The sequence below is a fragment of the Anthonomus grandis genome, chromosome 13, assembly GCF_022605725.1.
Source record: "Anthonomus grandis grandis chromosome 13, icAntGran1.3, whole genome shotgun sequence".
NCBI lineage: Eukaryota > Metazoa > Arthropoda > Insecta > Coleoptera > Curculionidae > Anthonomus > Anthonomus grandis.
In genome coordinates this window covers 5,781,746-5,801,697 of record NC_065558.1, presented here as the reverse complement: position 1 = coordinate 5,801,697, position 19,952 = coordinate 5,781,746, and the positions used below count along the sequence as shown (strand labels likewise).

The 19,952-nt window shown below is 31.8% G+C and overlaps 1 protein-coding gene across 2 annotated transcripts; it reads left to right on the top strand.

The window, feature by feature from the left end:
- The first annotated feature begins 5,027 nt into the window (after window positions 1-5,027).
- On the top strand, window positions 5,028-19,051 carry LOC126744108 (E3 ubiquitin-protein ligase MARCHF8). 2 transcript variants are annotated; one of them, XM_050451456.1, is made up of 4 exons: window positions 5,028-5,630; window positions 8,528-8,672; window positions 9,146-9,293; window positions 18,508-19,051. In XM_050451456.1, exons 1-4 carry the CDS (start codon window positions 5,307-5,309, stop codon window positions 18,968-18,970), a joined length of 1,080 nt encoding a protein of 359 aa, XP_050307413.1. In that variant the 5' UTR covers window positions 5,028-5,306; the 3' UTR covers window positions 18,971-19,051. The 2 variants fall into 2 exon arrangements, with proteins under 2 accessions (XP_050307413.1, XP_050307414.1); XM_050451457.1 differs by having other exon boundaries at window positions 5,030-5,630; window positions 9,173-9,293.
- Window positions 19,052-19,952: the final 901 nt, after the last annotated feature.

Sequence of the window (19,952 nt, the reverse complement as noted above, 5' to 3'; positions counted from 1 at the left end):
GTTTCCGTTTTCTTTCGGTGCCTAATGACGATGACGGTGAATCGACAAAGATATTTCCCTCATGATTTCTTCTAGTACCTACACCTCGGATGTTTTCTTGGGATTCACTTTGTGGGTCGGGTGTATTTGTTAAAAGTTGAGTGGCAATTTCGATTTTAAAATCTTAATATTGTTGCATTTTGCATGGAGGGATTTTAAATATTTTTTTATGCCAAAAGTACAGATTTCAGATCATACCATCGTACAACTACTATTTCGCCATCTTGTCTTACAATTTGTTCCAAGCTACTTCTACCTATCTTGGCCATAATTTTTTCTGAAGTTAAATTTGCTACCGCTGGTACACGAGATTTCATAATAATTCCAGTACAATATTTCTCTTGTTGACGAAGATATTTGAGAAGTGGTATTGTCGTTAAATATCTATCACAGTACACATGACTTCCAGGAAATAATGTCCTTTCAAGACGAACAACAGCAGAAGGTCCAACACCAAGTCTTTTTACAGAATCATCTGGAAAAGTATCTTTTCCTTGATATAATTCAAAGTCTACGACAAGACCATCAGGGGCACCAACAACAAAATTTTTCAAGCCCTCTAGATTTGGCTTTCCTCTAACGAACTGCTTCATTTTACAAGTCCCTGTAAATGGGATCATCTGTTCATTTACAGCAACCACTTTCTCTCTAGGTAGCTGCAAACACCCCTGCCATACTGCTTTTATAATAGGACGTACTTTCCAAAATTTGTCAGACCTGCGTACCCTTCAGCGATGCTGCCATCAATGACGACTTTAAGGTTACTTTTATAGCAAAAAATCTATCTCGAGTATCTGCAATAGCTGAAACTTGGGTGGTTTTTGCCCAGCACATTCTGATTTTTGGATATTTATAGACAGGACATCGAACAAACTATTCCCAAAAAATATTTAATCTCATTAAGAGTCAATTTAAGAGATACTCCTTTAAGTTCAACGTACCTTGCATTTGTGCAATCGCACACTTTTTGGAATAACTCATCTTCAAAGTACATGGCTAAATACGATTTTGCAGTCCAATCATAACGGAGCTCTGCGCTGCATTCACTAAAGGGGCCTTCAAAATTTGGAGGTGCAAAAGTATCATCTCTTCTCCGAGACTTTCGCTTTAAAGGATCCACAGATTGCTTGGCCATTTTTAAGTTTTCTCTCTGGACACTCAGAGGAATTCTATCTTCTTCTTCTTCCTCTTTACTGCTGCGTACAAGTTCTTCATTAATTATTTCTTCCATTTTCCCCATTAAATTATCCATAGTTTGAATTTCTTCTTCATCATCAGACATTTCAATGTCAGAGTCATCATTTCCAATGATTTTTAGTTATTAATAAATTAACGAAACTGAAAACATAAAACTGGCATATCCATTTAAATGGACGCTAAGTCCCAAGAGGTTATAAAACTAATTAAATTATAAAATAGCGATTTTTAGCCATTTTCTAACCAACTCATACTAAGATTGGAAAAAGAATTTTTAATAAATTTTTAATTGTCTTTATGTGATTTGGATTCCCGCTTGATAATTATCAACTCCATTGAAGAGATTCTGGTTAAAGTTGGTTGAAATGAAGCCTATCGCGGTCACACTTGCATAATGCATAGCATAGACGCTTAAGCTCATAATGCCAAAACACACAAGTTAGATAGCATAAGAAATTTGATCAATCAGAAATGATGATTTTTTGGGTGCCATGCTTCGTGTTTTCAACAGCCATTTTAAAAAAAATTTGAGTATTGTTTTTGATTCCTAATGAATCACAACAGTTTTCAACTGTCAATACATGAATTCAAACAGACCAATGTAGTGTTGTATCTATTTGTGAACACTGGCTGAAGGAGCATGATGGCATGAGGTAGAAAACGTATACATTGACAATTTCAAGATCAAATCGGTGTATTGCGGCAGTGATGTTGGAGTTTATGGTGGAGGAACCATGTTGCTTTTTAATGATAACCTAATGCAATCAACAATTTCTACGTAGATTGAAAACATCCCAAAGATCTTTGAACTATGTGTGAGTAGTTTTGCCATAAATAGAACAAAATATATATTTGCCAGTGTATACCGCAGCCCAAATGCAAATCTTGATATCTTCTTCTCAAAACTAGAAAAGTTGTTAATTTAACAACATTGTTATGTTGTTAATTTCATCATAGCGGGAGATTTTAATATTTATTTATTTATTATTTATTTAGCAGTTTATTTCCAACAGGCAAAGCCCAGTTACAGAAAAATCTACAAGTAATGTTTTGAAAGTGTAAACAAGTATTAAATTACTATAAATTAAATAACAAAAAGAAAGAAAAATAAAGAAAACTTAAATTACTATATTAACATCATGTATATATCAAAATTAAAGGAGATGTAAATTAACATTAGAATGAACAAAGAAAGGGATTAAGGAAAAAGGAAAGAGAAAAGGAATTATGGTAACTGTTGGTTTGTCAGAAACAAAACTAGATCCTTTATGGAGTATACAAATATGTCACAGGTTGATGATACTGAGTTAAAAATTCTGCACATTTGATATACGGGATTCTGAAACCTAATGTTAGTTCTGGCACGATCTAAAGCAAAAGTGATATTTGCTCTAGAAGCAAATCGTGGGACATGAAATAGAATATCGTTCAAGAGAGGAGGAGAATTTATTTGATTATTGACCAACTTCCATAAGAATGTTACAAAATAAATTGTTCTTTTATTTGATTTATTTGATTATTGACCAACTTCCATAAGAATGTTACAAAATAAATTGTTCTCCTCATGGCCAGAGATTGCAGATTAAATCTACCTAACATCAGATCATGATCATGTCCCCTAACAGGATATATTCCATCCTCACGAAACATAAGAAACTTTAAAAGCCTTCTCTGAACACTCTTGATGTAGCCAACATGGCATTCATAGAAAGGACACCACACCAAGGAACCGTATTCCAGTCTTGATCTAACAAAGGAAAAATACAATAGTTTTATTGAGTTTGAGTTGTTAAAGAGTCGGCTATTTCGAATGACAAAATCCAGAAGTTTCAACGAGGAGGTCACTGTCTATTCAATATGTGGCACAAATGTGAGCCTATCGTCGAATACAACCCCTAGATCTTTAATAGAAGTACTTCTACAGAGGATTTGATTGTCTATATTGTAATTAAACAAAACAGGATCCGTGGTTCGGTGAAAGGAGATCACACAACATTTCGAGATATTAAGAGATAACTGATTTCGACTGCACCACCCCCTAATTAGGTCCAAGTTACTGTGTAAGAACAAGCAGTCCAAGATACTATTGATACACCAGAATATTTTCAGATCATCAGCATAAGCTAGTCTAAGGCAGGAAATCAATTCTATAAGATCATTAATATAAAAGATAAAAAGAAGTGGGCCGAGATTGGATCCCTGTGGGACTCCAGAAGTTGAAACAAAGGTATTAGATCTGCAACCTTCCACCTCAACAAACTGTAGACAGTCAATAAGGTATGACGAAAGCAACGAAATTAGCCTTTCTGAGAAGTTGAATTGCTTGTTCAATTTTTCCAGCAGAATGCTATGATTTATCTGATCGAAAGCCTTACTGAAATCAGTATACACCACATCAACCTAACTTTTTCGATCAAGGGCTGAAGAAATAAAATGAGTCACATTACAGAGGTTAGTGATGCACGACGTTTGAGGAATAAAACCGTGCTTGTCTATAGAGAGTAGTGATTGAACATGGGGAAGAATTCTGTTATAAACAATAGTTTCAAAAGTTTTGTAAAAATTGCAAAGTATGGAGATAATATCAATTTAATGCAGAATAATAAGCCCAAACAGAACCTGATTGATGTGGTATATAACTCCATATAACTTTGTACCATCCTAACAAGGTACTGCAACACTATGGCACAACTACGGGAACTGATTGATAACTTTTTTATAAACTTTGATATAGATCATGAATGTATTGAACTGGCTCTTTTTGTTATTGGAGATTGAAAGAATGGCGATAGAAAGGCGAGGGTATTCAGTCCTTTTTTACCAGAACATGTGGAATATTTCTATATCTTACTAAAGCCAGATTGAAAGTCACTGATTATGCGGTTATCATTAAGGTAGTTGTATACACCACTTTTTCCAGCATTTTGTATAACGCACATAAAATATTTATCAGTCTTAGGTCATTAACTAAACTAGATTATTTACTTTTGGTATCGAAATAACTGTATATTTTTAGTAGTTCAGGGATTTCACCAGTTTCAAGAGAACAATTTATTAAATTAGGCAGTGGTTTTTAAATATTCTCAAAAGTATTCTTAAGTAGGATGATATTAATTTCATCAGGACTCGTTTTATTCGCCATGTTAAACAAAATTTCTTTAAGTTCTGTATAATTAATTAAATTAAAATGAGAAATCTACGGTCCAAATGACGATCCCAATTTACTCTGTTTTGTTCTGTCTACATCTAATAGAATTTCACTAGTGATTCAATTTGTTTAAAAAAATAATTTCGCCGTTAATTTCCACTTCTTGTAAATTCATCACTTGCTTATTTTTTGGTATAAATTATTGTAAAGTCTTCCACATCTCTTTTGGATTTCCCTTACTTCCATATATTTTATCTTCATAGTACTTTCTCTTTTTATCCCTTATTATTTTCTGACACATTTCTTTTTTCTTTGCAATTATTAAACTTATAACTTACATCCCTATTTTTAGAAGCAGTTTTTACAACATCATTCCACCAAACTTTATGAGTCTATGGTATGCACTATGCAAGTTTGTCTGGGGTGACCTTCAGTCTCGTCATAAATTGCAATTTTATTAAAATTTATAATATTTTATTGATAAGTTTGATAAGCGAGCCACAACCAATGAAATAACAGATCGAACGACACATGGCAACGTTGCAATGACTGTTCTGATTTTTGTGCATACTTTCTTGTTGTTCGTCCCACTGCGCCCTGTCATATACTTGACACTCAGCTGATTCTGACGCGGTGATGTTTTCACTTGACATTTCATAATTTCTCCTCGTTTGCTCGACAAAGCGGAGAGAAAAATACAAAAATCCTTGCCATTCTCCCGTGCACGGTCAGTGTTTTCCTCAAGTTCAACGCTTCGAAACCACCCAAGTCCGTCTACCGATACTTAATTTTACAGTTTACGCTTATTTACCGCACAACCGGTTGCGACAAAATGTGATACCATCCGGACAACAAAAAGTGAAATCTCCCATAATAGTTATTATTACATAAAAGTTTCCTGCTTTCCCCACAAATAAATGCCATGCCTGGGCAATTTATTAAAGTCAAAGAGACTACCAGAGGTGTAGTATCCAGGGAGGCTTTCGCAGACTCTGTAAAAAAACAGGACTTCTCGAAATGTGACTCGGATTCAAACTATTCGAACTCCATGGGGGACATTTGCAGGATATGCCATTGTGAGGCAGATGCAGAAAACCCACTGTTGTCTCCTTGTTATTGTTCAGGCAGTTTAAAGTATGTTCATCAGAATTGTTTAAGGCAGTGGCTGGCAGCATCCGATACCAGGTCATGTGAATTATGTAAATTTAATTTTATTTTACATACGAAGATTAAACCTTTATCTGAGGTAAGTACTAGTGTGCTCATATAATTATACACTTAGGAAGGTAAACGTTACTAGATTACAGTAAAAAGTCAAGTAGAATTAGAAGTAATTACTATACAACCCCAGCTCATTATATGCAAAAATAGAAACACTTATCATCTGTGTCACCTTGAATAGATACATCAAAGTGCCACACTTGCTGGCAAAATACTCCCTTTCTTCTTCCAAATCTATTTTAAGTTGGCATGAAACCAACACATATGTTTATAGCTTTTTAGGTGCTGAAAAATAAACTGATATTCAAAACAAGTTAATTGTGGGACCATTTGTTTTGTTTTTTTTTTATTGCATTGACTGTTGAACTATGCATGTTTTGATACAAGTGGTCCCATATGGAATTTTTTCTCCAAAATAATTCTGAATTTTCCTTTGGGTGTAAATATTGTCAAACATGTGGGCTCTGAGAATACAAGTTCAATATTAAGGTCAGCTTGGATAAAACTTGGTGTAATGATAAGGGAAATTCTTCAGAAATCTTTATTTTTATTAAATAATGTGCATACTAAAGGTTAATTTATTAAGTATTTCTGAGGTCATTTAAGTATATTGTAATTAGGTAGTCACGAATTTTATTTATGCATTAGGTTGACACTATACTTTTTCAATCAATCAAAATATGCTTTATTGTATACAGAGCTAAAAGCTCTTATTTACAAAGCTTAAAAAAAAGAAGCTATATATATGTACAATGTAAGTAAAGAAAACAAATACATTGTAACAGGTAGGTTACAAACTTCTAAAATGTAAATAATTTTCAATAACTTGCAACACTCATCATAGATACATTGCACAACACTAGTGCTTGTTTTAATAATATATAGTTTAAATAAAACCAGATAAAAAGATGATAACTAAAAATAAGTTCTAAAGGATGCATAGTTACAAACCACAAATTTAAAAAGCTGCACTATATAGTATTCACAATATTAAATCACAGGGAATCCTCCGAAAATTCGCAGAGAGAATAGTACGCCTTTGCAAATCAACAACCTTCTTAACTGTCTTTTGATTATTCTTAGGGATAGGTAGTTTTTAATCAAGATGGGAAGATGATTATATACATATATTAATACTGTCATAAAATATCAACCTTTTTGTTAAGATTGAGGCTGGCTGGGGAAGGTGGAGAAACTGTTTCCTGTTGGATACCAGGGATTGTAAATTGTAAACTTTCATTGGTACTTATAAATCAAGCAAGCACTCTAGAGAATGAATAGTCATGGAAGAGTTAATACTTCTTCGTGGACGAAAAAAGGATGACAGCCCTGGAATTTACTCCACAAATTTACCAAATAGCATTATTGCAAATGTTAACTATAAAACATCATTATCAGCATAAAATTCATCTAAGCAGTAGTATGTTTTGGTCAAAAAAATTTTTTTAACACTACATGGAAATTGCCTATTGTTCTCTATATTCAAGAGGCAAGCAATTATATATTTTTTTACTCTCATATATTATAGAGTATTTTGTAAGAGATGATTTTAGAATGTACAGATCCAAATTCTTACTATAATAGAACCTGGTTCTATAAGCATTGTAACTATGATCATAAGGTTCCTTTTATTTGTTGTGGACCAACTCGACTGTCATCAAAATAAATAAGCAAGTTGGGTAAAGTGAAAATCCTTAACCCAACAAACAGAGGGCGACAATGATCCCTCAAGCCTGCGCCATACAGATATCTCACCACTTACTTCTGCAGTACAAAAAGGGATTGTAGCAGCTGAAGGCTTGCATAATCCCAAAATTGAATTCCAAAGTGTAGTTGAGACTCCACCAGGGCAATATAAACTTTTTGTCAAGTTCACAGTGGATTAATCTAGTAGCATAGTCTCCTTCTCAACATACAAATATGTGTTTAAAATTTTAGTTCTGTATTAATAAAAATGCCCAAAAGCTTAGAGCAGTCTGTTTTACTTAAACATTTAGTGACAGGTTTGGACAATTGCTTTTCCACCGTCAGTGTAGAGTTGGATGGAGAGATTAGTAGGGGAAGAAAGGTTATCAAAAAGTATAGAAAAAAGTTTGTAGAACCAGTTTCAGGTCTGGATAGATTAACTTTTTCTCTCAAATTGGTGGTAAATTTCTAAGATTGATCCTACCTAAAATCCACCTAGACAGAAATAGACATCACAAACAAAAATACTGCTTATTAACATTAGTCTCTAATATATCCCAGAAAAGTATTAAAGAAGAAATATATAATCAGGTTTTATGTTGGTGATAGTTATTGCACTGATAATTTTTACTTCAGTTCCCTGAACATAGAACTCAACCCCACCTAATAAGAGAAACTAAAACTAAAATGTAATTTGAAATGAAAAATCTGTTGCTATCAGTTGGCAAATCCTTGGCATTGAATTTATTTATAATGGAAAAAAATATTCAAAAAATGTTTATTAATATTACTCTGTTCCAACAATAAATTGAATTTTTATTTGCATTTAAAGGTAAAAAAGTCTAATGTCTTTTCTTAAAAACAAACCTTGATGTTTGCAGTCATAAAATTGCCAGACTGAATACTAATTGTTTCATTGTTCACTAAATATGCGCAATTCTATAAATCGGAATTTTGTGTATCATAAAAGCAGTTAAGATTTCACAATGGGGCTTTAAACAATAAATTTTATGAAATTTCACTTGTTAACAACGCACCAATACAAAAATGATTTAATGATCCTTTCATGTTTTTTAATTTTGTAAAATTATGTTAATTATACATGACCGACAATATAATTAATCATTTTCTCGATTTACTTAAAAAAATTATTTTGTTTTTAATTGACACATGTTTTTAAATGATCAATCAATAAATTTGCCATGAAAATTAACAAAAAAAAATTATTATTTTTAGTGGAGAATATTGGAAATGAGCAGCGTGGAGAGGCGAAGACTTCTATGCGCCATATTATTTCATTTTGTGGCCGCAGTGTGTGTTGTATGGTCCTTATTTGTATTGATTGATAGGGCTGCTGAGGAGGTCCAAAAAGGACTCATTGGTGAGTTTAATTTTCCTGCATACAAGGGCTATATATAAAAATTAAATAACTAGTGGTCAATTGATGATTTAAACCTAAAATATATGTGAATTTTTTATTAAAAAAAAGCTGCAGTTATAAAATTTATTCTAATCTTAAGCTCGTGACTTTGCACATTCATTAAACCGTAACAATAAAAAATTATATCATTGTTTCACATAAATGATTGCCGGTGTTGCGCTGTTGAATAAAAGCCCAGGAATTCTGATAAAAAAAAACTGTTATAAAGAAAAAAATGCGATTTTTAAAATTCCGTTGTCTGGATTCTTGACCGATTAGGCCAGGCACAATTACCATACGTTATCAGTAAAAAAGGAAGTTGAATAACTGTTTGTCGGTTTGAAATATTTATTTAACTAATACTCAGGTTTTATAAAAATGTTTCATTTTCTTGAGAACTTGATTTAATTATATTTCTTTATTTTATTTTTAAGATCCTAAAGGAAAAATTGTATTTATAGCATGGCCTTTTTGGACAAAGCTAGTGGTAGTTGCTGTCGGATTTACTGGCGGGGCCGTCTTTATGTATATCCAATGTAGGCAGTATCTCCATTTGTTTTCCAGGTGGAAAGCTCATAATAGGTAAGGCACTTGTTTTTTTTTAATGTTTTAATGCTCTCAATCGAATATGCGCTTCAAAAGTCTCAACTTGATGGTATTTTTCTTATGATTGGTTGGACTGTGCCCAATAGCTAATTAGTATAAATTTACATTAATGACTGTACTCGTTGAAAATTTGCCATAATTGACCATATAATTACGCCAAATAATAAATTGCCTATGCATCTATTATCCTTATATTGAAAATCATGACAAATGTTACGTCAATAAAGATAATATTAGGTATAGAAAAATGTTTAAGGAAACCATGCATTTGCATTAATTTTAATATTACTGTATTTAAATTTCTTGAATGGTCAGTGCTAGCTAAATATAGTCGTCTTACGTATGGTTGGTTTAAAATAAAAAATCAGTGTCGCACATCAAGTTTATTTATATTCACGCAAATACGAGGAATAAATGCGTGATTTTGGTCCAATAACGGCAAGCTAAAACAAACAAAAAAAAACAGTAAAAATATTGGGGTTCTTGATTTAATTACATTATAAATAAGGCCCTTAGCACTCACGAAATTTGTTCTTAACTCGAAATATCAAAAGTAGGGCCAATATATAAATCAGGATCTAAAATAAAACAACATAACTATATGGCAGACGAAAAACAATGAAAAACACAAAGTCACGGTCTCATAACATTTACTTAAAGCTACACGTGTTTCGCTCTATTCAGAGCATCATCAGGCCTAAAACAATAATAATTAGTATTGAAAGAAAAAAGGGGACATTAAAAAGACTAAAAACCTTAAAAAGCCACTAACGTTGGCAAAACAGTAAATAAACATACATTTAAGGTTAGAATGACTATACAGTTATTTAGAACCAAAAAATAAAAAATAAAAAAATTGCAAAATAATATCACACGCAATCGAACCCGCGACAACAAGCTTACAAGCCAGAGACTATAACCTATTAGCTACCGGAGCACTGAGAAGAAGTTCAAAACATTTGTTGTTAAGCCAAGGCATTTTAACACAATATTAAACTTATTTCAGTTGGAAGAAATTATGTAAGTATAAAATTGATTAAATAAGATTATTAAAAATAATTTCGTAATGTCGTTAACACAGACAAGAACAGGACTCTTCTTGGCTTTAGTAATTTCCATCCTCTCCAGAAGGTCAAGCTTTTTCCCTTTAGGGCATTCATGAAGTATTTCAGCTCCGACCTCTGGAGAAAAGTGATGTGTGGACTAGCTAACAGGTGATTCGCAAACGCTGACTTTGTATCACGGACGTCTGTATTTTTAAATTTCTTAAACAACGCTACATGTTCTTTAACGCGTGTAGAAATTTTTCTTCCAGATTGGCCAATATATACAGCGTCACAATCCCCACATTTCAAAGAGTAAACCCCTGATTTCGAAAAGACATTTGCCTTGTCTATCACGCTCACTAACTGTTTTTTTAACATAACTATATGGTACTATGGTTAAAAAGCTGAAAAATCTACTGGAAAAAATTAACTTGAAACAAAAAGTGTTCTAGTTAAGTTAATTTTTGACCTACAATCATATTTTGTCACACAGAATTAATCTACAGAGTGGTCATTCAAATACCGTAAAGGAATTATAGCAATAGCATAAATAGTTCTGAAGTAATATGCAAAAATGTCCAATAATAATAAAAAAATTCTTGGTCAAAAAGTACTAAACCCACAAAAATGGTTCATATATGAAATTATTTCCTAGGAATCACCTTTTTTTTTAAATGGATACTCCATTTAAATACCTCCAAAAGTTTCCAAATGATCTTTAAAAAACTGTTGGGAAAAAATTAACTTGAAACAAAAAAAAGTGTTCTAGCTAAGTTAATTTTTGACCTACAATTACATTTTTTACATAAAATTTATTTACAGAGTAAATAGTTTGAAAGTTATATGCAAACATGTCCAAGAATAATTTAAAAAAATTCAATCTGGTAAGCTTTGGATCTTATTAGGCTCTAGCTCAAAAAGTACTAAACCGACAAAAATGGCTATTTATTTATTTATTTAAGTACAAGGCTCTCCTACAGGTAGACTAAGCAATCCAATAACAGAAAAGCACAAAGTATCTTATGAATTTAAATACAAGCAAGCGCTTTGCCAAACATTACATTTTCACCAAAGCTAACAAATACACCAAGCAATATAAACCTAACTAACTTATTTAATAGTATCTCTTATAAACAATAAAGAAGCATATATACATATGAATAATGACAATAGGGAAAAAAGGACAATATTTATCGTTCTTTAAGTATCGCTTAAATGAAGCCATACTGGAGAAAAATATATCATTAATCAAATTAGTTTCTTGAAAATTATGAAAACTACGGGCGCATCTGAACAATGGAGCTCAGACAAATAGTTTGAAGAATATCTTGAGATGCTAAAGGTCAATCTATTATGCAAAATATAAGGATTAACGTTGATATGTACATTTTCCAGACAGTAAGGACAGTCTATTAAATTATTAATAATTTTATAAATCAATATTAAATCAAAATTGTTTCTACGACTCTCTAAGGGCTTCATACCATAAAATTTTAAGTTATCATAGTAAGTAAAAAAATGTCTTTGTCTATTAAAGCGAAAATTTACTATATTTACAAACTTGCGTTGAACTCTTTCAATTTGGTCAATATATTTGTGATACATCGGATTCCAAGCCACTGTCGTATATTCTATAGTAGGTTTAACGAATGCATTATATAATAATATTAAAGATGATTGATTACTAAAACCCTTTATAATTCGAGATATAAAACCTAGATTTTTTAGAGCTTTCTGAACAATGTTTTCTATATGAACGTCGAAGAGCAGTCTGGAATCCAACGTCACACCTAAATCCTTAATAAACTCCACATACTTCAAGATAGTGCCCCCGAAATAGACATCACATTTGTGTTGTGTCTGAGATGGTTTTCTGCTAAAAAGTATAGAATGACATTTTTCTGGATTAATAAATAATATATTTAAGGTACAGTACCTTTCAAAATTTGCAAGATCAAATTGCAGGGCACGAAAATCTGATACCTTCTTAATTGTTGTAAAGATTTTTAGGTCATCTGCATATGCAAGATATCTACAGGTAGAGAAACATTGACCAATGTCATTTAAAAAAATTGAGAACAAAATCTGTCCCAAATGAGAACCTTGCGGTACTCCTGAAGTTACGGTTGTACAAGAAGACTTTACTCCATTTATGACAACGTACTGAGAGCGATTTGTTAGATAACTTTTAATGAGTTTGAGTAGGGCCCCGTGCACACCGAAATTCTCCAACTTCACGAAAAGTGTAGGACAATGTACCTTATCAAAAGCCTTGAAAAAGTCGGTGTACACGGCACAAGTTTCCAGACCACTATCCATACTTGCGTTTATACTCTGAATAAATGGTATTAAGTGGGTTATTACCTATTTTCTTTGGAAAAAGCCATGTTGGTTAACATCAATAGCTTCTTTGACCTTAAAGAATAATTGTTTTAACAGCAAAGATTCAAAAAGTTTACCAAAGTGACTAAGTAGGGAAATAGGCCTGTAATCCCGTACATAAGTTTTTTCTCCAGATTTAAATACTGGCACAATTTGAGCTGTTTTCCAAATATGAGGAAAAATGCCGCTGGATAAACATTGATTATACAAAATATGCAAAGGCTCGCACAAGCTAGGACAAGACTTCAAAAAAATGAAGAAAAACCGTCTGGGCCAGGTCCCTTTTTAGGATCCGTAGATATAAGTGCGGATTTAATGTCATTTATATCAATATTGTTAACTAAAAAACGTTCTTGACATTGACTAGGCTCAATTAAAGTTGGTGTATCAGAAGGTTCATATACTCCACTAAAATAGTTAGAAAAGAGTTCACTATTCTTTAGGAACCGCCATTTCTTTAAATGCAAACTCCATTTAAGTATCTCCAAAGGTTCCCAAGTGATCCTAGAAAAACTAAAAAATGTACTCGAAAAAATTAACTTGAAACAATTTCTTCCAGTTTAGTGTGCTGTCTACAAATATTTTTAAAATTTTTTTAAAGTTGAGTCACCTTGGAAAATTTTTTATTTAAAATCGGACGTTTCGTCTTCCCGAGACCATCATCAATTTAATATTTCTGATTACGGCTCGGGGTTTTTTATTTTATTGTTTGTTAATTTTTTTTTTAAATTTCATTATTCGTAATATTACACATAGTGTTTTTACAAGTCAATATAAACGGTAATATATAAAATGCAATTTCATGATTTAAAACTTAAGTATTAACTAAAATTAATAAATAGAAATTATATACGCACATATACAGTAAGATTCTAAAATTTATATATAATTAAAGTCTACAGACACTCAATTTAAAAATACTTATAATAGACACACAATATTTATAAAACAGTTAAATTAGGTCATTAAAATTGTTATTTAGGTACTCTTCAAATGAATAAAAAGACTTTTTTAATTAATAGTTTTTAATTTTTTTAATAAAAGCTTGTTCATTAAGTTCCCTAACCTGCAATGGTAACACATTATAGAAACAAATCCCATGATAAACAGTTCCTCTGCGGGTTCTCCCAAGCCTGCGAAATTCTGGCAAAATATTCAGATTGTTTCGAGTTGAATACTGATGTATATTACTGTGTGTCAAATATGATGGTAGATTATTTTTTATAAAAGTCAAACATTGCAAGATAAATACACATGGAAAAGTGAGGATGCCAAGTTCAGAATAACAGTGTCGACAACAGTCACGCTGCCCCAAACCAGTCATAGCCCTTATGCACCTGCGCTGTAAACCAGATATCTTCTCCCCATGAGTAGGATCAGCTCAACTGATGGACAGGATCAACTTATGCTCATGTGCCCGGTCTGTAAAATAAGGCAAGTCATTTACATAAATAAGGAATAAGAGTGGGCCTAGAACGGATCCTTGTGGTACTTCATGATGTAATGGCTGTTTATCAGATACACTAGCATTGTATGACACATATTGGAGTCGGCCATATAGGTATGACCTGACAAAGGCATACTGGCATACATTCATAAGATACACAGTCAAAGGCCTTTGTCAGGTCAAAGAATGAAGCATAGGTGTCGAAACCCATTTCCAGACCCCTTGATGAAAAATCCGCCAAACTCTCAATAGCCAATGCAATTGACCTGTTACTCCTGAAACCAAACTTACCCTGCATAAGGAGATTGTTATTTTCAAAATGATCCTTCATGAGTGATTCCAGAATCTTTGAGAAAATTGTCAACAGTGATATTGGGCAATAGTTTGACACATCATTAACTGAACCTTTGTTTTTATATATTGTTTTTATATAATGTTTTCTTTTATGCAGGCATTTAAGAGATTTGGCAATGGATAAATGATAATATTTTTAATTGTTTTAATGACTTTAACGTTAAGATCAAAACAGTCTTTGCTCTTTTCATTTTTAAGAGAGTTTATTTTATCTCTAACCTCATTGAAAGTCAGCTCATGAAATTTAAAAGAGTCAGTGGTGAATCTACCAGGAGTTAAAAATTTGGAAAAATTGTTTGTGGGTGTAGGTAATTCTTAGACTATACTTTCTGCAATGTTAACAAAAAAGGTATTAACAATTTGGGCAGTTTGATTACTTTAGACACATAAAAAAAACTATTTTTTAAAGAAAAAACGTAATTAAAAAACACATATAAGCCATCTCTGTCTTACACGTTTCGTTTGTCATAAGTTTCTCTGTCTTACTCATTGCACTAAAAGAAAGAGAACAAGGTCTTCAATATTACAAGGATTCTTTAAAAATAGTAGTACGTTAAGCTCCACCTAACGAACTATCTACTTGACTATATTTCATGCCATTTAGATAATATTAGTAAAATCGTAATAGCAGTTTTTGTAGATTTGTGGCAAGCTTTTGAAGCAGTTAATACAATACAACCTTGTATTTTTTATTAATTTTGCGATACCCCTTATTATAAATTATGATATGTCCTAACGATTTAACTACTTTTATATTTAAAGTTTTTTCCCACCCTATATAATAACCGAGCTAGGCTCTGTCCACATAATATAAGGCAACAGCCTTGTACATTTTTTATGTAGTTATAAGCATGTATCAATACTTTATCTAAAATATTTAAAATAAAATTAAGGCAAAAAGTGCGTGCAAAAAGGCGTCCAAAAAAAACGTTACTTACGTTACTTACAAAACCTCTAAAAAGCAATATAAATGAGACCCAAAAGTAAAGTAGAGTAGTAGTAAGTAACAAACAAGTATTAGTAACAATCATGCTATTTTACTAGATAAATTAGAAAAAATGGGTTGTTGTACTTGACTTGATTATGACATACTTGTTGAGTAGGAAGCAATATGTATATGTAAATGGCCAGAAAACTGTAATCTTTACCTATAATTGTAGTGTATAACTTTTTATATTATTTTATACTTTTATACTATACTGATATATTTGCATTTAAATGGTTGCTTCAAAATAATCTTAGGATAAATTTGGACAAAACTAGATACATATTTTTTAAACAGAAAAATAGATCAAAGGAACACATCCTTATACTGTATGAAAATCTTAATTAAGATGCACACATTGAACATATAAAAGACAAAATAACACCTTTTACGGAAACATTTTACTAATGCAAACAACAAGATACATATCAGTATCAGTATGAAAATTTCGTTATAGATCCAACAGTTACTAAGTAAAGTAAGTAAAGTTTCTCAGGGGAATGAAAATATCTTGATGATGTCAAAGGCCTTACAAAAATCAAAATATTTTTAAAACTCCTGTAACGAGTCTATTAATTTTAGTTTTATATGAAAGCTGATGAGTTTCTTTACCAAAAAGGCCCATACAATTTTCGTTATAGATTCAACAGTTTTGTAGTTACTGAATAGTTTCTCAGAGGAATGAAAATATCTTGATAATGTCAAAGGCCTTACAAAAATCCAAATATTTTAAAAACGCCTGTAACGAATTTATTGATTTTAGTTTCATATGAAAGCTGATAAGTTTTCTTACCAAAAAGGTCCTTACAAGTTTCCTTTCAGATACAATAGTTTTGGAGTTATTGAGTAGTTTTTCATAGGATTGAAAAAAATCTTGATATTGTCAAAGTCCTTACAAAAATCTAAATATTTTAAAAATTAATATAACGATTTTATTGATTTTAGTTTTATATGAAAGCTGATGAGTTTCTTTGCCAAAAAGGCCCTTACAATTTTCGTCATAGATCCAACAGTTTTGGAGTTATTGGATAGTTTCTCAGAGGAATGAAAATATCAAAGGCCTTACAAAAATCGAAATATTTTAAAAACTCCTGTAACGAGTCTATTGATTTTAGTTTTATATGAAAGCTGATGAGTTTTCTTACCAAAAATATATTTACAAGTTTTCTTTTAGGTACAATAGTTTTGGAGTTATTGAGTAGTTTTTCATAGGATTGAAAAAAATCTTGATATTGTCAAAGGCCTTACAAAATTCGAAATATTTTTAACACTCCTGTAACGAATCTGTTGATTTTAGTTTCATATGAAAGCTAATGAGTTTCTTTACCAAAAAGGCCCTTACAATTTTCGTTATAGATTCAACAGTTTTGTAGTTATTGAGTAGTTTCTCAGAGGAATGAAAATATCAAGGGCCTTACAAAAATCGAAATATTTTAAAAACTCCTGTAACGAGTCTATTAATTTTAGTTTTATATGAAAGCTGATGAGTTTTCTTACCAAAAATGTATTGACAAGTTTTCTTTTAGATACAATAGTTTTGGAGTTATTGAGTAGTTTTTTATAGGATTGAAAAAAATCTTGATATTGTCAAAGGCCTTACAAAACTCGAAATATTTTAAAAACTCCTGTAACGAATCTATTGATTTTAGTTTCATATGAAAGCTGATGAGTTTCTTTACCAAAAAGGCCCTTACAATTTTCGTTATAGATTCAACAGTTTTGTAGTTACTGAATAGTTTCTCAGAGGAATGAAAATATCTTGATAATGTGAAAGGCCTTACAAAAATCCAAATATTTTAAAAACTCCTGTAATGAATTTATTGATTTTAGTTTCATATGAAAGCTGATAAGTTTTCTTACCAAAAAGGTTCTTACAAGTTTCCTTTTAGGTACAATAGTTTTGGAGTTATTGAGTAGTTTTTCAGAGGAATGAAAAAAATCTTGATATTGTCAAAGTCCTTACAAAAATCTAAATATTTTAAAAATTCATGTAACGGATTTGTTGATTTTAGTTTTATATGAAAGCTGATAAGTTTCTTTACCAAAAAGATCCTTACTAATTTTCTTTTAGATGCAACAGTTTTGGAGTTATTGAGTACTTTTTCAGGGAATTGAAACTATCTTGATACTGTCAAAGGCCTTACAAAACTCGAAATATTTTAAAAACGCATGTAATGTTTTTTTTGATTTTAGTTTCATGTGAGAGCTGATGAGTTTACTTACCAAAAATGTATTTACGAGTTTTCTTTTAGATACAATAGTTTTGGAGTTATTGAGTAGTTTTTCAGAGGATTGAAAAAAATCTTAATACTGTCAAAGGCCTTACAAAAATCTAAATATTTTTAACAACTCCTATAACGAATCTATTTATTTTAGTTTCATATGAAAGCTGATGAGTTTCTTTACCAAAAAGGCCCTGTCAAGTTTCGTTATAGATCCAACAGTTTTGGGGTTATCGAGAAGTTTTTAATGGTCTGAAAAAATCTTGATAGTGTTTACATAAAAGTATATCAGCTAAATATCAAATTTATGACAGCTACATCCTGTCAGTACTAAGATCTCAGTGTTTATAAAATAAAGTACTTAAAAATCAGTTTAATCTTAACTACCTTATGCACTCTAACGATATTTATATTTTGTTAAAAATTCAACCAATTAATTTTCAAGATTATTAGTGCTAGAACCAATGTTTAAGAAATCTAATAATAAGAGACTTAAGCTTAGTTTTAGCCAATAATTTCTAGCTAGCTTTTAATTTAATAACCACCCTCGTTGTTTACGTACAGTTATCTAAATCAAACTTTGGTGCCAAAGTTACCAATTATGAGTTCATTCCTCCAAACATTATTGTAAACCTTAAAATGTTTATTTCAGACCTGATTGCTTAAATAAATAGAAACTTGTCCCTAACCTGTTAAATTCTTGTACAAGCATATGCAGGGTGAATTTTTCAACTAAAAACCCCTTTTTTTCCAGAATTATCCTGGTGCAAAACGCGCCGGAGAAACCGCCGATTCCACCCTCGCCTACCTACATAACGATCAAAGACACCCAGCACCAGAACCGGTTGGCCCAAGTGGTCACCCACGCGGAATACAACGTTCCTCCCTCAGATACGAACTCCAACTCGCAAGTGAGCGACGTGCAAGTCTGCTACGTCTTCGAGAACGAGTGCAACAAGAAAAAACCGAAAAGTTTCGGCAGCTGCTCGTCGATACAAAAAGCCGACGTGCACGTCGTCGATTTGTGCGAACAAGAGAGCCCCCGCAAAGATGTCGAGGAGTACTTAAAACTGAGAGATAACCTGGTGGCTTTGGACATCGAGTGTCCATCGAATAGTAGACTTTATAAGTCGAACAAGACTGAACGGAAGAGTAGCGCCACCTGCAAATCCCTACCCAACCTGTTGACTTCCAGCAAAGAGAACCTGCTGGCGTAGGATGTAAATATATTTTTATTTTGTGATAGGTACTTATATTGTTAATTGTATAATCTCCTTAAGTATATATTATTTATTATTTTTTTGCCTATTTTTTTTAAATAGTGACGCACAGGGGTCATTGTTATGTACCATTCCTCCCCATATAAGTTCTCGTCTTGGTTTTAAAATCTCCCGCCTTTTTATTAAATTCATTTATCGTTTTGCTTGACGTGACTCGGTTGGTGTCATGGCATTTTATTGACAAATATGACAGGCCCTTTGACAAATGATTGATTTGTCTGTAGCTGACGATCTTTTTAAAGTCATTTTCTTAGAACTTTGAAAGGCTAGAATTAGTAAACAACAACTTTGTTTGAGTTCAACATGACAAACATATTCATCGATACTCTGTTGTCAAGTTTATACGCATTTTCAAGTTAGGAAATTTTCAGCTATACATCAGCACATATAATAATGTTAATTTAACTTTAAAATAAAAAGTATAAATAGATATATGTTATTCTAACATCTTCATCATCTTCAATTATTAACATTCTTATTCCTAAAACCGCTTCTAAAAAAATTGTAATGGCAACACCGCAGACAAAAGCTGATTGAGCTGTTGAGAAATGTCATCTTGACAAACGGCTTTTTGTTTACAACTTCGGCCTTTATGAAGTTCTGTGTTTTTTCTTTAGTTTTTGGTTGAAAAAGGTTGAGTTATTTCAGTATTTTTGTGAATCGTTACGATAGTAAAAACTTGTGACATGTGTGCGGCACCATGGGAAAAAGGCGATTTAAGCCGATCTTTTCACAAGTAAATACTGATATTGTCATAACATCATATCGAGGGATAACCGTCGTCATAAACGTAGAATAATAAAACCTGTAATAATTATAAAATATTTAATTTCCGTAAAAATGCTTTTTATTAGATTTTTTATTAGAAGTACCTTCACTCTAATGAAGTACGTTAAAAAAACGCAAGAGTTTATAAACG